Here is a 23461-nt window from a genome sequence, read left to right as displayed (position 1 = left end):
TGTTTTTGGGGGCAAGGAATCCAATGGTACCAATTTCAACTTAATATTATCTATCACAGTCTGTTATATAATTTTATTTGGAAATTATCTAGGCAAATATTGGATTCAACACAATACTTTGAAAAGAATGTCTTAGTTCTGTAAATATAAATAAATAAAAAAACTATACTAAATCACTAGTAACAACTCAGACAAGCTCATATATACTGGCAGTCTAAAATATAAATTCATATCCCATTAGGAAACAAAGTGACCCATTCATTTGTGTTTTTCATATGCATATTTTATGTAACATTACATTCATATTGTCAATAAATACCAAACATGCATAATCCCCTTTTCCTAGACCCTTTAAGCCATCTTTTGTGTTTCTAGAGTACAGAAATTTCTTGTATAGGCTTCCATCTGTCTTGTTTCCTTAACAATGCACTGTAGCATGTCTTTAACAATGTTTACAAACATGACTCCACTACATGTCTTTAATCACAGCCCTGACCCAAATAAAAGAGTAGAGAGGCTGCATGTGTGTTGACCCACATCAACTGTGTTCTTTGTGTGTGGCTGTGTTTAAATCACCTTGTGACTCCACATAAATGAGTTAATTACATACAATCTGGGCTCAGCTAGACAACATTGTGTGGTCAGCAATGAAGACGAGAGTCTGAATTACATGTATGCAAAAGACCTTGTGAACCAGTGAAGCAAATACACGGGTAAGCATGAATTAAATCTAGGGCATGATATAATTTCCATGATGTTTACCTCTACACTCAATGGTGGAAGGAGGTAATGTTTTGATCCCAGCTTGTCTGTATGTCTGTTTGTCTGTTAGTCCACAAAATTCCAGACAAAGCTTGTAGTAGTGGTAGTTGTAGTGGTAGTGGTGATAACAGAAATTGTTATATAGAACTGAACTTATATTATTATTATATGCAGAAAATAACTTCATTTCTATATGCCCTGCAGTGGACAGGTTAATTGGTTTATGCACTGAAGGGGTCACCCTGGTGTGCACTGCTGTGTTCTGCCTCACTGAGTTGTTCAGGTATGATGTACTCAGCACAAGCTTACCTGATACACATGTGTGCTGGCTAAAACCACTTGTCTGGTGGGCACGACAGAGGCAGGTTGTCTAATAGCCAACCTGGTCTTACTTTTTTGGGGTTTATCTGAAATTCTTACTATAAGGCTTTAAATTAGAAATGTTTTATACAAAGTAGTATTTTGAGTGAAGTGTGTATTCCACACTGACAGTTTTGACATGTTCTGAATTTAACACGAAGGCTGTAATTAACAGAACGGGGTATGTCTGGAAAATGTACTGTCCAACCTAATAAGAGTTTAGACTGATTTATATTTAAATCTTGGCTGTGTAAATATTGTAAGAATTTATGAATTCAAATGTTTTGTAAATATTCAATAAATTTGGGAATATTTTTTAACTAAAGAATCTCATGTGATTTTATTTCTCTTCTTGCCTCCGGTATGGGTGAAAATTTAATTCCGGCATAATCTCACAAAACTAATTCCCTAAGTGTGCCAAGCTAAATGCTCTACGATATAGAGGAATTATCCTCCTCTCCATTAGTATGGCGGAGGAAACCCCTCTATTATATATATAACAAAATGTTAACATTATATCATTGTATCGTTGCAGATTCAGAAGACAGTTCCACCATGTCCAAGAGCTTCAGACTAGCTGATGTTGAGCGAACTTCACCATCAACATCACAGCACCTCACCACAACTGACTGGAAGTTATGCCTTATATGTCAAGAGGACAAGACGGAGACACTGACCAAACCTGACCAATCAAAGAGAAAAGACATTGGGAGTGGGTACAGTTCACTCGCAGAGAATTTGGTCAAATTCAGTGAACTTGGAGAGCTTCCAGGATCATTTCACCTGGAAAGACTCGATGATGGTCATGGCATTGAAGCTGCGATGGTTGCACACGGTGCAAAATATCATCAGACATGCAGGCTCCAGTACAACAACACCAAACTGCAGAGAGCACAAAAGAGAGCACTCAAGAAAGAATGTGAGAGCGATGAGGAACAAGCTGCATGCAAACGCACCAGGTTACATTCACGCTCATCGAGTACAGAGAAGAAGGTCCCAGAAAATTGTTTCTTCTGTGAACAACCTGCTGGGGCTGACAGTCTTCGGAAAGCTGCAACATTCCAAATGGACAAACGGGTGCGTGCCTGTGCAACCCTTCTTGGTGATACAGAACTGCTGGGCCGTCTCAGTGGTGGGGACATGATAGCGTTGGACGCCCAGTATCACCCACGGTGCTTGATAGGACTTTACAATCGCACAAGAAAGGCCCAGTCAACAGGATCACAGGACACAAAACAAGAGCGAGCAATGTCGGCAGTTGTCTTCGCTGAACTCGTACTCTACATTGAAGAAACCAGACAAGATGAGGAGACGGCACCAGTATTCAGATTGGCTGACCTTGTCCAGCTCTATCAGTCCAGAATGGAACAGCTAGGAGTCCAGCTCGACACGAGAGTCCACTCCACACGACTGAAACAGAGACTGTTGGCTCAGTTTCCTGACATGCGGGCACACACCAAGGGGAGAGACATCCTGATGGCATTTGAAGAAGATGTCGGTGCTGCTCTTGCCAAAGCCTGCGAGCTGGACAGTGATAGTGATGCAGTCCATCTTGCCCATGCTGCACAGATTGTTCGCCGTCACATGTTTGGAGAAGCCAAGCCCTTCACAGGATTCCCTGAAGTATGTCAAGAAGAATCTGTGCCACCGTTGCTGCTTGCCCTAGTCAGTATGATCCTAGAGGGACCCAGCATCAAGGAACAGATGGCAGACACTAACCCTGCAGCAATTGCCACAGGTTCCTCTCAGCAGCTCTCATGGAATGGTTTGACCAGGAGGACAAGCAACTCATCATTACTGATGGAGAGGCAGTGCTCAGCAAGCCACTACTGCCAGATCTGACCTCACTCGCCCCATGTAACCATGAAGAGGCTGACAGTCGGATGTTGCTGCATGCATCTCACGCAGTCCAGCATGGACACCATGCAATACTCATCCGGACTGTAGACACCGATGTTGTGGTGCTGGCAGTGTCCCTGGCACAGGAGTTGCAACCAGAAGACAAACTGTGGCTGGCATTCGGAACAGGCCAGAGTTTCCGATACCTAGCAGCACACGAAATAGCAGCTGGATTGGGACGAGAGAAGGCTCGTGCACTGCCAATGTTCCACGCTCTAACTGGATGCGACACTGTGTCTAGTTTTCATAGACATGGCAAGAACACTGCGTGGGCAGTCTGGACGGTACTGCCAGAACTCACTGAGGCGCTGCTGCTGCTGTCCTCTGCACCTCGTGACATACCAGACGATGCAATGCCCATCATCGAGAGGTTCGTGATCTTGTTGTATGATCGAACCAGCAAATGCACAGACATTGACAAGGCCAGGAGGAAACTCTTCGCAAGGAAGAACAATGTGCAGCTCATCCCTCCAACGAAGGCAGCTCTGGAGGAACATGTCAAGAGGGCAGTGTATCAAGGTGGACATGTGTGGGGTCAGATACTGCTGCCAGCACCAGAGCTCCCTCCACCAACCAACTGGGGTTGGTCAAGGACTGGAGAAGGACAGTACACACCTTACTGGACCAGGCTAACTGAGGCAGCTCACAGCTGCATTGAGCTGGTTTCTTGCAAGTGCAAGAAAGGGTGTGTGAGGCGCTGCAAGTGCAAAAAGGCTGCCCTTCAGTGCACAGCCCTCTGTGTGTGTGAAGGGGACTGCACATGACGATGAGTCAACAACATACATGTACTTGTGGCAATGCTGAACTTGTTAACATGACACTGTTTATGTACACGTATCTTCAGTACCGGTATATACCTAGCCTCAGATACCAGTACACCTAGCCTCAAATACTAGACCATGTAGCATGTCAGTATTATACCTAAGACATTTACAGAACTAAGACATTCTTTTCAAAGTATTGTGTTGAATCCAATATTTGCCTAGATAATTTCCAAATAAAATTATATAACAGACTGTGATAGATAATATTAAGTTGAAATTGGTACCATTGGATTCCTTGCCCCCAAAAACATACATTTAGATACCAGAATCAAGTCAATAGCTGCATTACGTCCAGAGATAATAGCAAATGTAGATTTCAAGTGGCAGCCATTTTGAAATCCAATGTGGCGGACATAAAGAGAGAATTTCAAGTGGCCCAATATCTGAAAATGTTCGCAACATATTAATGTACATTTGTGCCAAATTTGGTGCTTGTATCACAAAATGCACAACAGGTTTGCTATGCTGCTACACTAAAAGACCCAAAATACCACGAATGCCCAAAATACTCAAAAGACCACGAAGATCTCGAAGACTCAAAATACGCTGAAGACCCTGAAAGACCCAAATTACCCCGAAGACCCAAAAGACCTGTAAGACCCGTAAGACCCATAAGACCTCAAGATCCTGAAGACCCACAGGACCCTTGAGCCCACTTTTACCTTTAAGAACCTTTCAATACTTTAGACACCTTTAGATCCCTTCACTCTTCCAACCTTTTATACCCGTTAAACCTTTATGCCCCTTAAGTACCTTTCGACCCCTTAGACCTTAACACCATTTAGACCCCTTACACCCTTCAGACCAATTAGACATCTTGGACCCTTGACCATTCAGAGCTTTATACCACTTGGATCCTTTTAATTACAAATAAATATCACCAAGATTACAAAGAAATTTAAAAAAAATAAATGTTTGTGTTATGATTGTTGTAAATCATGATAATACAGAAACTCAAGTTCAGTCAGGTCATTATGCACAGTTAAAACAAGCCCGTGCCTCTGCGGCGACGTGTGGTTGAGGCGAGCGCAGCGAGCCGATACACGCTAGTTTGAAATAAAATGGAATTTTTTTTGGTTAACGACATCACTTCATGTCTTTTGTCTTTAAAACTTATTAAAAACCTAATGACACGAGTCCTTTATTATTACCTCCGCCACCAAAGGTGGATAGAGGTTACGTTTTCATCCCTGCTTGTCTGTGAGCAGGATATCTCAAAAAGTTATGGATGTATCAGACAAAACTGGGTAAAGAGGTTGGGTGTATGACAAAGACAAATTGATTCGTTTTGGTGAATATCCAGATAAGCAAACTTTCTTTTAATTTTAAGTGATTCTTCACCATTGAGAGATAGGGCCAAAAGCTATACAGCAATACCCCGGCCTACGTCATTAATTGGTTCCATAAGCCGACGTAACTCGGTTTTTGACGTAAACCGGGTGTAATGCCTTAAAATGAAGACAAACACCGTAAAACTAGAGTAAACAACTCGCAAAAGTATATAACTATTGCTAAACCTTAAAGAACACTAAAAACACATTTTAGTCATATTTTTTAATGAGTAATGAACACAATTAATAAATGAATTTGTAACAAATAATAAATAAAATTAATAAAATTATGTTATTCACCTTAAACTTGGCGTCTCTTCTGAACACAAAAAACACATTTTAGCCATATTTTTTAAAGAGTAATGAACACTATATGCGGGGCTTCTTCGGCGACTCATCAAAACTAGTAGAGGCCTTGCGTTTCTCGACATTAAGTAGGAACTGATCCAAAGTCCCTTGAATTGTGCGCTTCTTCTTCTCAGTTAAGATGGTCCTATACGGGAGAAAAAGGTTGCTGGTGCCATTCATAATTTTTGCGAAACGCTCGGCGTTTGGGTCTTGTGCCTCAAATATTGCAAGACACTTGGAGAGGTGATAAAAAACCTTTCTGCATTTCGGCTACGGTGAATTTCCTTGGCTCTGGTTCTGGAAGCTCATCCTCTTCGCGGCGCTCTTCCTTCAACGCCATTAAGTCCTCATTATTTAAAGGCTGCTTGTCTGCCTTGATCAAACCGTCGAAATCCTCCTCCTCCAACTCCATCTGCAGGTCAGCGCTGAGGGAAACCAAGTTTTTCGACACAGCCTTGACTGGCGCATCAAACCCCGTGAAATCATTAACAAGGTGGGGGCACAAACGCTTCCACACCCCATTCATCACCGACTGCGTAACCTCCAACCATGCAGCATTGATGTTAAGCACTGCCTGGTAGATGTTATAGTTTTTCCAAAACTGCCGGATGTTGATGCCTTCCTCCTCCGACGTTGCATCGACAGCCTGACGAAGAGTGCGGCGGAGATAGTAGCGCTTAAAAAGTGCTATCACACCCTGGTCCATAGGCTGGATGAGCGATGTGGTGTTGGGTGGCAAGTACACCACCTTCACATTGGGGTCGAAATCACCGAGGTTAGTGGGATGGCCAGGTGCATTGTCCAAAATCAGCAGCAATTAAATTGAATTTTCTTCTCTCGACAATAGCTCTTGACAGCCGGGATGATGTAGGAGTGACGTAAAGTCGGATTTGACGTAGGTCGAAATGGCGTAAAACGGGGTATTGCTGTATATGGCATGATATTTCAAAAGGTTGTGCACGGAATCGGACGAAACTTTGTGGATGAGTTGGCTGGGTGACAAGAACAAGCCGATTAGATTTTGGTCCAGGTCCAGATGCAGTCCATCAGTGGGATACAAAACGTAAATGTTCAGCCTGGCAGATGTATGCGCTCTACCGAGTGCCATTCTAGTTAGTTTATTGTGTTTACATTCACGAATGCTTGTGTTCACATTCACTAATGCTTGTGTTCTAAATAAGGTGACAATTTGAATTTGAGGCAAAAACAAACTTGCCAAGGTAACAAAACAACTGTTTGTAGGAAAGGTCAGCTGACTTCCCTTTTTATTTTGCCACTCATCGTAGGATATGTTTTTCAAACATTTACTTACAAGTCACACTTTTCTATCCCATTGATACAGAAGGGCCCATAACAAACGACAAAAACATGAAGCTTGAAATGTAAAGCTTTATGAAAACAACAGATACATATATAGTACATAATTACCAAAGTTGAGAGATGGACAAACAGAAAAATGGGTTAACTAGTTAAACAATCAGACAGACGTGCACGAGCACCTGCAAGTAACCAGAAGCAAGTCATACAATGCGATATTCAGCCGTTGCTCACCACATAGATCCCTCCATGCTGACCATCATGAATTTTGTTGTGCCTCACAATAGGACAACTGTTTGTCCTGATCTGGATTCCAGCTAAGGCATTCCCTGCAAGACACGAGGGTCAAGCAAATCCGATGAGATCACACCACTGTAGATTAATCACTCAACTAAAGCTGCATCACACTGTGGTGTTTCTTGTGGTGTGGTGAAACCAAAGTGGCGCCTCTTGAACCTCACCGTAAATATCGTTGCTTTCAATGAGACCCCTTCCGTCACCGAACACGTAAACTCCACCTTGGTTGCCGTTGAAGATGGTATTGCCACTTAAATAAATAAACAAATGTACATACAGGTTAAAAGATTGTCAAGGATTAAAGCTTAAACATCCGAAACAACAAATCGACACAACATGGTCGCTCAAAACAATGACAAAGGTACAGCAAGATTTGGAAAATATGACCCTGGTTAAACCACAAACGTACCGAATAGTGGGGTCACTGTGGGACGTGACCCAAACTCCAGCAAAGTTGTTAGCATAGATACGATTTTCTAGGAATTGGCCCCGGCCCTTCTCATGCACGTAGATGCCTCCGGTTTGCCCATGGTGAATCTCACAGCGCACAACTGTTGGGTTGGCATAGGCCTTAACCTCAAAGCCTGCGATGCGATTACGGTGAATGTCGCAGCCTTCAAAGTAGCCCTGGAAGGACAAGAAGTTGTGGAAGAATTGAAGGGAGGAAAGGTGGATTGCATGGAAAATATTTGAGTAGAATTGAACTCGAATGAGGAAAAATAACCGTATGAGAAATAGTGCAATGAAAATGAACCAGCATTGTGCTTCTCAAGGTACACACCATTCCATGGTCAAATGTGAAGACCCCAACATCACGTCCATGGTGGATCCGATTCTGCCTTACAATGGGGTTTGCATGGTTTTTCACCCAGATTCCTGCCAATGCATTGTTTAGGATGTCGTTGTCCTCATAGAGCCCCTAACAACACAGCAGACACAACAAAACCATTTTTGATGATGCACATTGAAAGAAAAATCCACTATGGAGTACACCAGTAAGCATGGCAAATCTCTGCTTTCCACATTTTCAAGACATTCCGCAAACACAACTGAGGAATTCCCTCCTGTTATATTTGCTGCTTATGGATGAATCTTTTTCTCTGCCAGCGCATCCACACAAGTAGGCCAATATATTACGTGGCAATTTCAGTGCACTGATGCAGACTTAAGGAAACTTATTAGTTACACAGGCCTTTGCAACACCAAATAAAGCTAAAATAATGTATTCAAACTACTCTGTTTCACAACATGAAATACAAAATATGACTGCAAAATCAATCAAAAACTAGACATCTGCGACACAAAGTGATCGCCAAGGGTAAGCATCTCCCGGCATAGACTTGGCGATCTCTTGCGATTTATCCTTGGCCCGCAATCCAATGATTAGGCCCATTTTTTCGGACCGCTATACGACCTTGACCTTCAACATTTAGGGATAGAGTATAAATCAAGAAAATGTGTCCCCATCTACAATCTATCCCCAAAAATCGGAGGAAAATTATTCAAGTTATGATCAAAAAAAGTTTTTTTTTGTTAATTAGGTCTTAATCTGAAAAAGTAGGTCAAGGACACCAAACAAATATCAAGTGTACAACTTCAGTGCAGGTACATTATGATGATGCAAGAACATCTTGGAAGGCCAAGATTCCCGATTGGAAAAAATTGAGCGAGGACAAAAATAAAATAAAATTCAGCCCGCCCTTTGACCTTGCCTTTAACTCGGAGGGGTATGATGTAAATGAAGCGTAAATGTACCTTGCCCAAGGTTATGTAGAGAGGGCGGTTTCATTCTGATTGGACAAACATTAGCCGAGTAATGGTGAAAAATGTTTAAGTGTTTATAATTAGGTCATGACCTGAAAATTAGGTCAAGGTAAAAAGCGTCAACCCTGCATCCTTTATATTCCCATTATAGATTTTAAATGACAGTCTGAAAGGCCCAAACGGCTCTGAGATACAGGTCGGAAATTGGCAGGAAATAAAGAAAAAACCCCGAAATGGTGGTTAAGAACTACAGGGGGTGTAAAAAACTCAGGTATCATTTAAATTGGGGGCACTAATCCTAAAAAGCAAACCCGACAGCATGGTTCCTGCAAGTTAAGGGAGTTGAAATATAACTAGGGCATGCCCGTACTATATATATGCCCGTACTATATATCTATCTAAAATTATATCCCCCCCCTCTATTTACATGAAATGGTTTGGTCCATTCGCAACGCCAAAGCGAACGGCGAACGGCTTGCGAGTACAGTGACAATCCCCCCCCTCTATTTACATGAAATGGTTTCGTCCATTCGCAACGACCACAGAACCCCCCCCTCTATTTACATGGAATGGTTTGGTCCATTCGCAACGCCGGCACACGCGATCGTTCGCTGCTCTCTGATTGGTTGAATCGTTTTTTGGACATAGCTCGGTAAGTAATTGTCCGATTAATATGAAACCTTGAAAAGGCACATCCTCGGGTCCCCAGCAATATACCTGGCAAGTTAAAAGTATATCGGACCCGTGGTTGTCGAGAAACAGCGGTCACAGACAAACAAACGTACAGACAGAGATTACTGGAATTATAGATAGATGACTTTTAACGACTTTTCAGAGTCTGAAATACTGACTTTTTGATGACCCAGCTTGTACATCAAACCGGAACTTTAAACGTCATAACAGAACCAATGTAACTGTCATGTTGGGCACCATAATCTTACTATAATTCACCAAATGTCCATCCGTCTGTCTGTTCGAAGGTACCGTAAAAACTGCTGAACTGATCGCAACGATATTTTGGGTGGATAACCCTGGGATCTCCAGGAGTAAAATCGGCTATATAGTTTTCCCAATTTCAGCTTTAGTCTCCAGCATTCTCAGGTTTGGACTCACGCATAACATTCACGTTCGCATAACGTTCATTGTTCTCATTGTGACGATGTTGTTTTCCCGGGTGCCGCACAAACGGCTGCACCGATCGAACTCGGTGACCTCGGACAAAGACCTTTTATAAGGACACGGGTTGAATCCATGCTTGAGAGAATTCTAACCCATTTCAACTGAAGGAAACACGTATCGGGAGTTCATCGACATAGCGATTGTGAACACGATTAGTTTAATCTCTACATGTGAAAATTCCACATAGCTATTTGGGCAGTGAATACGCTAACAGATCGCTGTTTCCATCGATCTTGCCAAGGCCGTAACAGCTATCAGCTCAAAATCCTTTTAACTGTTGATTTGGAAGTTTTTACAATGAAGGAAACTCGTATCGGGAGTACATACGACATCGGGAGGACTAACTGCACGCGTCTTCAGTGAAATGAATGAATGATCGTTTTAAGGCCATTTTTCCCCGCTAGTGCGGGGGTTAGCCTTGCGGGCCCCATGACAATCATGGTTCCCTGTTTGAGGCAATGTTTTTTATGGCCGGATGCCCTTCCTGACGCCAACCCTTGGTCGCCTCTTACGATGCGCAGGGATACGGTGTACCTATTCTAAACCGGGGTACACACCGTGTCTTCAGTATCAAGCTTAAATCTGTCATGGCGGATCTGAAGAGCGGAATGCTTGGAGAAGTGGTGGGCTACTTCGGCATGAAGGAGGATCAGAAACGTGGACTCCCACACTGCCACATCCTGCTGATACTTGCTCCCGCATGACGTTATTTTCCCGGATGCCGCACAAACGGCTGCACCGATCGAGATTTAACGGATGTTTATATAAATCGTTTAAAAGAAAAAAAGCCTTCAATTTCTGATATTTAGCCTTTTCATTTGGGCCTCCCAATTGAAGCCCCGCCCACAGGGTGGGTACCGTTGCTAGTATACTGCAATATATCAAATACTCAGCCATTTTTAATGATGAAAAATAAAACAAAAAAGGAAGAAAGAATTAACTCTTAATTAATTTAATTAAGAATTAATGAATAAAAAGAAGAATTAAATTAAAAATGAGCTTTCCCTTTTCACATCGACTTCTCACATTGACTTATCATTGGTGGTTTTAGCATCTTTGACATTGGATTACTGATTCGATTCAATTGGCAAAGTTAAGCTTCTTCTTTTTATGCTCATGATTTTATGAACTGAAATTTAGTCATGTCAGTCTTTTGGGACTGCCACTGGTAATATGTAACCGACTAAACTGACACCCCTCAATGGCTTTGGTAGTGGGGAGGGTGACTGACACCCTGCCAGGCCAAAAACCAACACCTGGCAAAGTGCAGATGACCTCCCGTAGGGAGCCAATGGCCATCCAGTAAGGAGATGGTGTCTCCTAAAAAACACCCATCCGGTTTGGACCGGTTCATGTTATGCCAAAGACTTTAAAAATGGTATGTGCTGCTTCTTTGCTTGAAAAGGATAGAGCACTGACAATCCCCACCGGTTGGCATCCATGGGGAGGAATAAATTCCTCTTGGGGAAATGCTCCACTGAGTACGGTGAGAAAAGCAGCGCCATTGTTATGATGTCACTGGTACTCAGAGTATCCCGGGAAGTGACGGCACTTCCTCCAAACTCAGTGGCTGTGTTAAGTGTTTGTTTTGTCAGTATGTCCATGCGTGTGTGTGTGTGTCTATGTGTGTCTATGTGAGTGAGTGAGTGAGTGTGTGTGTGTGTGTGTCAGCTCCATTAGGAGGCTTAGCCAAAGAAAAAAAATAAAAATAAACAGGTGGCACAGGAATGTGGAATTTATTGGTTCATTGTTTGACATTCACCATTTCCACATATTCTGTCTGCAAATTTTGAGTTTGTACAGAGCTGTACAGTGCTATGTGAACAGTGTTTGCACAGTATCTCCCTGGGATAAGAAAGTCGAAGGCTCGTGGCTTTGCGTGCATACCGTATTCCATATGCACTTTTCCCCAAATTCCCAAATCGAATGGTTTTTTTTAATGACACGAGTAAATAATGACATAAAGGGCCTTACAACTCGAGTTTCTAATATAATTACTTTTAATGATGCACGTGAACCGAGAACAGGAATAAGCGTCCCCCTATTCCAATGGGGAGAGGCTTAAATATGAATAACAAGAGGGAGAACTGCTTTGCAATACATGCCACCTACCAAGTTTCAGTTCAATATGTTAAAGGGTGAGGGGGAAAAGTGTGGAAACTGACCAATGTATAATATATGGTATTTTCCAAGTTCAAAAAGGGCATACCTCCGTGGAAAATTGGTGAAACACCCCGAAACTCAAACTTCTTCTGTAACTTATCATAATAAAGCCACGTACCAAGTTTCAGTTGAATATGTTAAAGGTATGGAAAAAAGTCTGAAAACCATAGGTGGGATGGATAGACAGATGGAGAGCAAACCAATAGTCCTTTCCGGGTAAGAGATTAATAAATAATAATAGTGTATTTCACGTGCAGTGATTTACATCATTTCTGATCTTGCAAATCTAGCACGTACTTGCATAAATCATGGCAAATCTACCAATGAAAATGTTGTTTTTCCACCTAAGGCATTAAAACAAAAACAAAACTTACCAACTACCTAAGACTGGTACATAACCAGATGCAACACACCTGTGCGTGGTCAGTAATATACAGACCGACATTTTCACAGTCGCTGATGCTGCAATGACGAATGCTTGGGCAGGCGCCCTGGCCGCTGACGCACACCGCCGAACCAACTGCAACGGCATGAGAAAGCACGTGGTGGTTTATAATTATGAACTAATGCCAACACGCGCACACGCACAGATGTAACACACAGGTTAAACAGCATGCACACAATTTGCTTTCTGCCAGGTTACCTACCGGTGCATGTGCTCCGGATGGCACAATGGTCAAGCACTGGACGGCAGCTCACGGTTATCTCCAAACAGTGGTGGGTGTTGTGGTGGTTCCCAGACTTGTCTTCAGGGTTGAACTGTCAATTCAAGAAGGGAAGGCCCAGCGTTCTCATTCCAAATGCTCGTTTGAGGAACATTCACGCGTGTACTGTGCACACAATAATGTTGAAGTTTTGACCTAATTCCCACTTCCCTCACGTAAACCTCTTTTTTTGCTGTTTTTTTCTTCCCATGAATCTCATTACTCCCAACTCCATCACCCTTTAGAATTACCCTTTAGAATTACCCTTTAGAATTACCCTTTAGAATTACCCTTTAGAATTACCCTTTAGAATTACCCTTTCGAATTACCCTTTCGAATTACCCTTTAGAATTACCCTTCAGAATCACCCTTTAGAATTACCCTTTAGAATCACCCTTTAGAATCACCCTTTAGAATTACCATTTAGAATCACCATTTAGAATTACCATTTAGAATTACCCATTTAGAATTACCCTTTCGAATTACCCTTCAGAATCACCCTTTAAAATTACCCTTTAGAATCACCCTTTAGAATCACCCTTTAGAATTACCCTTTAGAATCACCATTTAGAATTACCATTTAGAATTACCCATTGGAATTACCATTTAGAATTACCCTTTAGAATTACCATTTAGAATTACCATTTAGAATTACCATTTAGAATTACCATTTAGAATTACCCTTTAGAATTACCCTTTAGAATTACCATTTGGAATTACCATTTAGAATTACCATTTAGAATTACCATTTAGAATTACCCTTTAGAATTACCATTTAGAATTACCATTTAGAATTACCATTTAGAATTACCATTTAGAATTACCATTTAGAATTACCCTTTAGAATTACCCATTAGAATTACCATTTAGAATTACCATTTAGAATTACCATTTAGAATTACCATTTAGAATTACCATTTATAATTACCCTTTAGAATTACCCATTAGAATTACCATTTAGAATTACCCTTTAGAATTCCCATTTATAATTACCATTTATAATTACCATTTAGAATTACCCTTTAGAATTACCCATTAGAATTACCATTTCGAATTACCATTTAGAATTACCATTTATAATTACCATTTATAATTACCCTTTAGAATGACCCTTTAGAATTACCATTTAGAATTACGATTTTGAATTACCCTTTAGAATTACCCTTTCGAATTACCCTTTAGAATTACCCATTAGAATTACCATTTAGAATTACCATTTAGAATTACCCTTGAGAATCACCCTTTAGAATTACCCTTTCGAATTACCCTTCAGAATCACCCTTTAGAATTACCCTTTAGAATCACCCTTTAGAATCACCCTTTAGAATTACCCTTTAGAATTACCATTTAGAATCACCATTTAGAATCACCCTTTAGAATTACCCTTTAGAATTACCCTTTAGAATTACCATTTAGAATTACCCTTTAGAATTACCCTTTAGAATTACGAGCATATGCTAATTACTAATTGCTAATTACGAGCATATGCATAATTACGAGCATACATAATTTTCACATACTCCACAACCTTCCACAACTCTTTCATCCTCCATTCCTTCTCTTCTGCCATACTCCTTTTTGTCAGTTTTTTTTAAGCAGTGAAGCCGCTTCAATATTTGTCTATTTCCTTCCTTCCATCCGTCAAAAATGAAGAGGAACCTTTCTAACCCAGCCAGTTTAATTCCAATGGGTTCTAAAGTGTAATGCTAGAGGTTTTTAAAGGGTAATCCGAAGGGGGTTCTAAAGAGTAATTCCAGAGGGTAATTCTAAAGGGTGATTCTAAAGGGTAATCCTAAATGGTAATTCTAAAGGGTAATTCTAAAGGGTAATTCTAAAGGGTAGTTCTAAAGGGTAATTCTGAAGGGTAATTCTAAATGGTAATTCTAAAGGGTAATTCTAAAGGGTAATTCTAAATGGTAATTCCAAAGGGTAATTCCAAAGGGTAATTCTAAAGGGTAATTCGAAATGGTAATTCTAAAGGGTAATTCCAAAGGGTAATTCCAAATGGTAATTCTAAAGGGTAATTCGAAATGGTAATTCCAAAGGGTAATTCCAAAGGGTAATTCTAAATGGTAATTCCAAAGGGTAATTCCAAAGGGTAATTCTAAAGGGTAATTCGAAATGGTAATTCCAAAGGGTAATTCCAAAGGGTAATTCTAAAGGGTAATTCGAAATGGTAATTCTAAAGGGTAATTCGAAAGGGTAATTCCAAATGGTAATTCTAAAGGGTAATTCTAAATGGTAATTCCAAAGGGTAATTCCAAAGGGTAATTCCAAAGGGTAATTCTAAAGGGTAATTCGAAATGGTAATTCTAAATGGTAATTCGAAATGGTAATTCTAAATGGTAATTCTAAATGGTAATTCTAATGGGTAATTCTAAAGGGTAATTCCAAATGGTAATTCTAATGGGTAATTCTAAAGGGTAATTCTAAATGGTAATTCTAAATGGTAATTCTAATGGGTAATTCTAACGGGTAATTCCAAATGGTAATTCTAAATGGTAATTCTAAATGGTAATTCTAAATGGTAATTCTAAATGGTAATTCTAAATGGTAATTCGAAAGGGTAATTCGAAAGGGTAATTCTAAAGGGTAATTCTAAAGGGTGATTCTGAAGGGTAATTCTAAAGGGTGATTCTAAAGGGTAATTCTAAAGGGTAATTTGAAAGGGTAATTCTAAAGGGTAATTCTAAATGGTAATTCTAAATGGTAATTTGAAAGGGTAATTCTAAAGGGTAATTCTAAATGGTAATTCTAAATGGTAATTCTAAATGGTAATTCTAATGGGTAATTCTAAAGGGTAATTCTAAAGGGTAATTCTAAATGGTAATTCTAAATGGTAATTCTAAATGGTAATTCTAAATGGTAATTCTAAATGGTAATTCTAAATGGTAATTCTAAATGGTAATTCTAAATGGTAATTCTAATGGGTAATTCTAAAGGGTAATTCTAAAGGGTAATTCTAAATGGTAATTCTAAATGGTAATTCTAAATGGTAATTCTAAATGGTAATTCTAAATGGTAATTCTAAATGGTAATTCTAAATGGTAATTCTAATGGGTAATTCTAAAGGGTAATTCTAAAGGGTAATTCTAAATGGTAATTCTAAATGGTAATTCTAAATGGTAATTCTAAATGGTAATTCTAAAGGGTAATTCTAAATGGTAATTCTAAATGGTAATTCTAAATGGTAATTCTAAATGGTAATTCTAATGGGCAATTCTAAATGGTAATTCTAAATGGTAATTCCAATGGGTAATTCTAAATGGCAATTCTAAATGGTAATTCCAAATGGTAATTCTAAATGGTAATTCTAAAGGGTAATTCTAAAGGGTAATTCTAAATGGTAATTCTAAATGGTAATTCTAAATGGTAATTCTAAATGGTAATTCTAAATGGTAATTCTAAATGGTAATTCTAATGTGTAATTCTAAAGGGTAATTCTAAATGGTAATTCTAAATGGTAATTCTAATTTTTTATTTTTTTATTTTTTTTGTATACTGAATCGAGGCTCGTGAAAGAGCTAACATTTATTTCACTAACAAAACAACCAGACAAACAAAATATACAAAAAGAGGGAGCGGAAGACAAGATGGGGAGAGAAGGGGAAGCACACAACCACAACATTTGAGAGCAGGGAGAAGTGTGGGAGGGAGAGGGCTTGGGGGGAGGAGGCGTGGGAAGGGGGGGGAGAGGTATAAAACACAAGGGGACCGAAATTAGCGGGCGTAGAAAAGATCAAGGTTTTGGATGGGGGAGGATAAGAGATGGTGGTGAACAGCTGTTTTAAAGACCTGGAGGGTGGAGTGGGATTGAAGAGAGTGAGGGAGTTTGCTCCAGAGGCGGGAGAAAAGAGGAATGAAGGAGTGAAGGTGAGCAGAAAGTCTTGATTTTGGCAGTTTAACCATAAGAGGGTTGCAGGCAGATCTTGTGCGACCTGTAGGAATATTTGGGGGACAGAGCCCAGAGAGAGCTGGGGGGGGCAAGGCCAGAGAGGAGTCGTTAGAAGACGGAAAGACCACCAACCTGCCTGCGGTGAGTGAGTGAAAGGCCCTTGGAGTTAGCTTCATCGCGGGAGATTCCAATGATTCTGAACGCTTTGGTTTCAACAGCGTGAAGACGAGCTAGGTGTGAGGCAGGAGCACCAGACCAGAGGGGAGAGCAGTATTCCATAGAGCTGCGGATGAAAGCCTTGTATGTGGTGAGGAGCTCAGGTGTGCCAAGGAAGGACTTCGCACGACGGAGGATGCCCAGTCGGCGACTGGCTTTGGAGGCCAGATTTGAAATGTGGTTTTCCCAGGAAAGATCATGGCAAATAGTGAGACCCAAAAGCTTGAGTGACAGAACTTCTTGGAGAGGATTATTCAGAAAGTGGATGGGAGGGTTGTCCAGTCGGTCTTTTCGGAGAGACATCGTAAGAGTGTGAGATTTATCAGGATTGAAAGACATGTTCCATTTGGATGCCCAGTCTGTGATTTTGTCCAGGTCTGCAGAGAGTGAGGAGGCTGCAGACTGCCGATCTGAGGGATGAGGAATGGAGCGACAGAGAGTAGAGTCGTCAGCAAAGAGATAGAGAGGATTTCCAAGAGAGTCAGAGAGATCATTGATGAAGACCAGAAAAAGCACAGGGCCCAGAACACTACCTTGGGGAACTCCAGCCTGAACAGGAAGAGGAGATGAGAGAAACCCATTCAGGGCCACACGTTGACTACGACCAGAGAGGAAGTCTGCCAGCCATGCGTGGAGATTTCCATGGATACCAAAAGAGGAGAGTTTGGTGAGCAGAGCAGGGTGCCAGACCGTATCGAAGGCACGTGAAATGTCAAGGGAGACAGCTCTAATTTCCTGTTTGGCATTGAGGACCTCTATCCATTGTTGAGAAAGCAGAAGCAGCATGTCCAGAGTAGAGTGACCAGGTCTGAAACCAAATTGATGATCAGAGATCAAGCCATTGGAGAAGAGGAAAGATTTCATATCTGAAGCAATGATGGATTCCATTACTTTGCTGATAATTGGGAGAAGGCTGATTGGTCTGTAGTTGCTAGGATCTGTTTTTGCACCTTTTTTGTGCAAAGCGGTGATGTTGGCTGATTTCCAAGCAGATGGCAGATGGCCTTGAGCAAAAGAGAGGGTGAAGAGAACAGAAAGAGGGAGTGAAAGAGCGGAAGAACATGATTTTAGGACCCGTGGGCTGATGCCGTCAGGACCAGTTGCAGAATCAGAGTCGAGGGTTGACAGAAACTTTTCCACCTTGTCAGGAGGAAAGGACACAGAGTCCAGGAGCAGCTGGGTACGACTGGGTACGGTGGGTACAGAGAGGGATGGGTTTGGGACACAAGATTTAGAGGCAAACACAGAGTTGAGGCATTCAGCTTTTTCACGTGCGGAGTCAGCCGTTAAGCCGTTTGAGGTGAGGGAGGGGATGGAGGGGGAACAAACACCAGAAACAGATTTGACCAGACGCCACCAGGATTTGGAAGAGGGAGACAGATAAGAGAGTTCGGTCTTGAGAACGGTGAGATATTGTTTCCTGGCTCTCCTGAGGGTGGACACACACTTGTTTCGGGCTTTGTGAAAGGAAATGAGATTTCCTTCCGTAGGAAATGGGTAATTCTAAAGGGTAATTCTAAATGGTAATTCTAAATGGTAATTCGAAATGGTAATTCTAAAGGGTAATTCTAAAGGGTAATTCTAAAGGGTAATTCTAAATGGTAATTCCAATGGGTAATTCTAAAGGGTAATTCTAAATGGTAATTCTATATGGTAATTCTAAAGGATAATTCTAAATGGTAATTCTAAATGGTAATTCTAAATGGTAATTCTAAATGGTAATTCTAAAGGGTAATTCTAATGGGTAATTCTAAATGGTAATTTTAAATGGTAATTCTAAAGGGTAATTCTAAAGGGTCGTCCTAAAGGGTGATTCTAATGGGTTTTGCTAATTTCTAGTTTTTCTCAATTTTATTCCACACCATAAATATGTAGGTGTCTCTTTTTCATTTGGATGAACAAAGCCATCGTACCTGCGACCAACGCCAACATCGTTTTATCATGTCAGGAGGTAAACTCACCTTAACGGTCATGTATCCAATGTAGGCATCGTCAGCTCCTTCCATAAACACCACGGTGGAGTCCCGCATGTTCTCTACAATCACCTTATCCGTTATTTTTCCGGGTGCTACATAAAAGTGAGAGGGGTGGAAAGATAAGACATCTGTGAAGAAATACCCACACACCTTACTTTTCAGAATCACATCCGTAAATTAGTTTTTAACCTTTTTCTTAAAATTAAAGAGAAAAAAAAGAAAACAGGCCCACATGGTGGTTAGCTGGTTTAAAAAACACGGCGGGTTGGGGGGGGGGGGGGGGGGGAGTAGGGGGAGAGGGTGGAAGATTAGGAGAGAATAGAGAATAGGCAAAGCAATCCTCGGAGGAGATTGCCCGGAAGCATTTGAAGAGATATGGCATGCCTGCTCCGATGATCGAGACGGGCGAATCAATATAGATCCACTCCTCTGTATAGACACCAGAGTGCACAAATATCGGGCCGTCAAACCGACCCTCATGTAGTCCACCGAGGGCATCCTCGATAGTCTCGTAGTACTTCGGTCCAGTGAGGTAGGTGGGAAGGATTGGGGCAAGACAGAACGATACGTCAGGATGTACACTATTCATCTGTTTGGACTGTATTCACAAATACAATATTCAATTACATCGTGTTCAAACAGATTATTAGAAGAAGCATTGTTAATTTTGTACATTGAAGACGAATAGCCGAAAACACCCAAATGGGAAAGCAAAATACTTCCTAGCAGGAAGATTTTCAGATTTCTTATGAAGATTTCTTTCTTATGAAGAATAAGAAGGCAACTATACATCAGAAAAGCAATGGGGCTGTGGGGGAATAATAGTGAGCACATCTGGGAATGACGATTTAGATTAGAGATGCTTAACCGCTGGTCGGCGGACCACTGCCGGACAGACGTAAACCCACTGTTATGCTTGATTTCAATTAAAGATGACATGTAAAAATGAAAGGCCCCTTGAGAGAGCGAGAGAGAGAAAGAGGGAGAGCGAGAACACGAGAGAGAAAAGACATAAGTAGAAGAGAGATAACAGCATATGCTTCAAACTGGAGTTAGGATCTGCAAAATGATTTTCAAAGGGTGCATGACCTTTGACTTGTTCAAACAAAATTGAATCAGTGCATATTTGTATTACAGTTCATAAATGTGGCAAGTCTGGTTGAAATCTCTTGAGTGGTTCATAAGTTATTGCAGTAACACAGATTTTAAATTAAAGGGCACTTGACCTTCAGACTTTGACCTTTTGGCCCAAAATCTAATCAGTTCATCTTTGTATTACAGTCTATAATTATGCCCAGTTGGGTCAAAATCCCTTCAGCAATTCACAAGTTATCATGGTAACAAAAATCTGCTGATTTCAACTGAAGGTCACATGACCTTTGACCACAAAATCTCATCAGGTCATATTTGCACCACACTACTTGTACAAAGTTTGGTCAAAATCTCGTCAGTGGTTCACAAGTTATCGTGGCAACGAAAATCATCACACACGGCCAGACAACCGGAAGCATAATGCCTTGAACTTGGGGACGTTCTTCCGTTGAACTTGGGGACGACTAAGAAGAAGACCTTTGTTGGTCGAAAGCTTGTCGAAAATTAAAGATCGACGTCCTGAAGCTACGTCCGTGTCTGATTTAATCTCCCAATTATATATTTAATGCAAATGAGACGCCCTGCTCGTACTGTGGAGTTTCTACTATTTCTCACAGTTATATATATATATATATACACATATTCTCCACCAGTCTGTCTGTTCTCATGTCTCTCGCTCTGTCCAATCAGGCCGGGGTTTTAAAATCCACCACCATTTTGTTTGCTCTGTGTAGGTTATCAGGCCTCATAGGCCTGTTTTGTATGGCTGGTACTTTCTGACTCTCCCATGGCTTTATCTTAACTATAATTCGATATCTCATTTCATTTTTCATAATCGTTGAGATGTTTTAAGACTTGGTTGCAAAAACCCAGGAAGAAAACAAGCTGAATATTGATATTTTAAAAGGGAAAAATATATTTTAATAGCAGTTTCCGGTCAGGCCCAATGCGGGGAGGAGGAAGTGGTAAGGGAGAGAGAGGGGGCAGAGAGAGAGTGGGAGAAGTGAGAAGGGGAAAAGAGATAGGGGGAGAAGAGGAATTGGAAAGAAAGGAGAAAGAGGAGAAAGGGGGAAGGATCATTAGATCGTTTTCAGAATCATTGGAATCTCCTGTGATGAAGCTAACTCCGAGGGCCTTTCACTTACTCACCGCAGGCAGGTTGGTGGTCTTTCTGTCTTCTACCGACTCCTCTCCGGCCTTGCTCCCCCAGCTCTCTCTGGGTTCTGTCCCCCAAATATTCCTGCAGGTCGCACAAGATCTGCCTGCAACCCTCTTATGGTTAAACTGTCAAAATCAAGACTCTCTGCTCACCTTCACTCCTTCATTCCTCTTTTCTCCCGCCTCTGGAACAAACTCCCTCACTCTCTTCAATCCCACTCCTCCCTCCAGGTCTTTAAAACAGCTGTTCACCACCATCTCCTATCTTCCCCCATCCAAAACCTTGATCTTTTCTACCCCTGCAAATTTCACCCCAGATTCACTTTTTTGAAATACCAACTTCTTTCCTGGAAGTCCTTGCAGTGTCCTTGTCTTTTATACTTCTCCCACCCCTCCCCCCCTTCCCACGCCCCCCCACAGATCTCCCTGCTCTCAAATGTTGTGTTTGTGTGCTTCCCCTTCTCTCCCCATCTTGTCTACCGTTACCTTTATTGTATGTTTTGTGTGTCTGATTTTTTGTGTGATAAATGTTAGCTCTTTCACGAGCCTCGATCCTGTATGCAAAAAAAAAGGTTAGCGCTTTCACAAGCCTCGATCCTGTATACAAAAAAAAAAAAAAAAAAAAAAAAAAGAGAGAGGGAAAGGGAGGAGAAAAGAGGGTTCAGTAGGGGGAAAGAGGGGTAGGGAGGAGGGAAAAAGGGTTATGGAGGAAGGAAAAAGGGTTAGGGAGGAGGGAAAAAGGGTTAGGGAGGAGGGAAAAAAGGTTAGGGAGAAGGGAAAAAGGGTTAGGGAGGAGGGAAAAAGGGTTAGGGAGAAGGGAAAAAGGGTTAGGGAGGAGGGAAAAAGGGTTAGGGAGAAGGGAAAAAGGGTTAGGGAGGAGGGAAAAAGGGTTAGGGAGGAGGGAAAAAGGGTTCGGGAGGAGGGAAAAAGGGTTAGGGAGGAGGGAAAAAGGGTTAGGGAGGAGGGAAAAAGGGTTCGGGAGGAGGGAAAAAGGGTTATGGAGGAAGGAAAAAGGGTTAGGGAGGAGGGAAAAAGGGTTAGGGAGGAGGGAAAAAAGGTTAGGGAGAAGGGAAAAAGGGTTAGGGAGGAGGGAAAAAGGGTTAGGGAGAAGGGAAAAAGGGTTAGGGAGGAGGGAAAAAGGGTTAGGGAGAAGGGAAAAAGGGTTAGGGAGGAGGGAAAAAGGGTTCGGGAGGAGGGAAAAAGGGTTAGGGAGGAGGGAAAAAGGGTTAGGGAGGAGGGAAAAAGGGTTAGGGAGAAGGGAAAAAGGGTTAGGGAGAATGGAAAAAGGGTTAGGGAGGAGGGAAAAAGGGTTAGGGAGGAGGGAAAAAGGGTTAGGGAGAAGGGAAAAAGGGTTAGGGAGGAGGGAAAAAGGGTTAGGGAGGAGGGAAAAAGGGTTAGGGAGAAGGGAAAAAGGGTTCGGGAGGAGGGAAAAAGGGTTAGGGAGGAGGGAAAAAGGGTTAGGGAGGAGGGAAAAAGGGTTAGGGAGGAGGGAAAAAGGGTTAGGGAGGAGAGAAAAAGGGTTAGGGAGAAGGGAAAAAGGGTTAGGGAGGAGGGAAAAAGGGTTCGGGAGGAGGGAAAAAGGGTTAGGGAGGAGGGAAAAAGGGGTAGGGAGGAGGGAAAAAGGGTTAGGGAGGGAAAAAAGGTTATGGAGGAGGGAAAAAGGGTTAGGGAGGAGGGAAAAAAGGTTAGGGAGGAGGGAAAAAGGGGTAGGGAGGAGGGAAAAAGGGTTAGGGAGGGAAAAAAGGTTCGGGAGGAGGGAAAAAGGGTTAGGGAGGAGGGAAAAAGGGGTAGGGAGGAGGGAAAAAGGGTTAGGGAGGGAAAAAAGGTTATGGAGGAGGGAAAAAGGGTTAGGGAGGAGGGAAAAAGGGGTAGGGAGGAGGGAAAAAGGGTTAGGGAGGAGAGAAAAGGGTTAGGGAGGGAAAAAAGGTTATGGAGGAGGGAAAAAGGGTTAGGGAGGAGGGAAAAAAGGTTAGGGAGGAGGGAAAAAGGGTTAGGGAGGAGGGAAAGAGGGTTAGGGAGGAGGGAAAGAGGGTTAGGGAGGGGAGAAAAAGGGTTAGGGAGGGGAAAGAGCATGAGGTGGGAGATGAGACTGGGGGAGAGGGTAAGGGTGGAGGAAGTTAGGGGGAGAGTGAGTGAAGGGGAGAGAGTGAAGGGGAGAGAGTGAAGGGGAGAGAGT

The 23461-nt window shown here is 41.8% G+C and overlaps 1 protein-coding gene across 2 annotated transcripts in view; it reads right to left on the bottom strand.

The window, feature by feature from the left end:
* Window positions 1-23461, bottom strand: part of LOC137426732 (F-box only protein 11) — a 164158-nt gene that overhangs the window by 16248 nt on the left and 124449 nt on the right. For both annotated transcript variants that reach the window (XM_068115549.2, XM_068115550.2), the window contains 8 exons: window positions 19420-19552; window positions 19021-19127; window positions 12892-13003; window positions 12658-12764; window positions 7920-8057; window positions 7548-7765; window positions 7303-7388; window positions 7076-7170 (listed from right to left, as the gene is read on the bottom strand). In XM_068115549.2, the coding sequence (XP_067971650.1) occupies window positions 7076-7170; window positions 7303-7388; window positions 7548-7765; window positions 7920-8057; window positions 12658-12764; window positions 12892-13003; window positions 19021-19127; window positions 19420-19552 (996 nt within the window). The remainder of the gene's footprint in view (window positions 1-7075; window positions 7171-7302; window positions 7389-7547; window positions 7766-7919; window positions 8058-12657; window positions 12765-12891; window positions 13004-19020; window positions 19128-19419; window positions 19553-23461) is intronic.

The sequence above is a fragment of the Myxine glutinosa genome, chromosome 5, assembly GCF_964187855.1.
Source record: "Myxine glutinosa chromosome 5, kmMyxGlut1.1, whole genome shotgun sequence".
In the NCBI taxonomy this organism is placed as follows: Eukaryota; Metazoa; Chordata; class Myxini; order Myxiniformes; family Myxinidae; genus Myxine; species Myxine glutinosa.
Note: the sequence above shows the minus strand (reverse complement) of the source record. Positions and strands in the feature narration are given on the sequence as shown.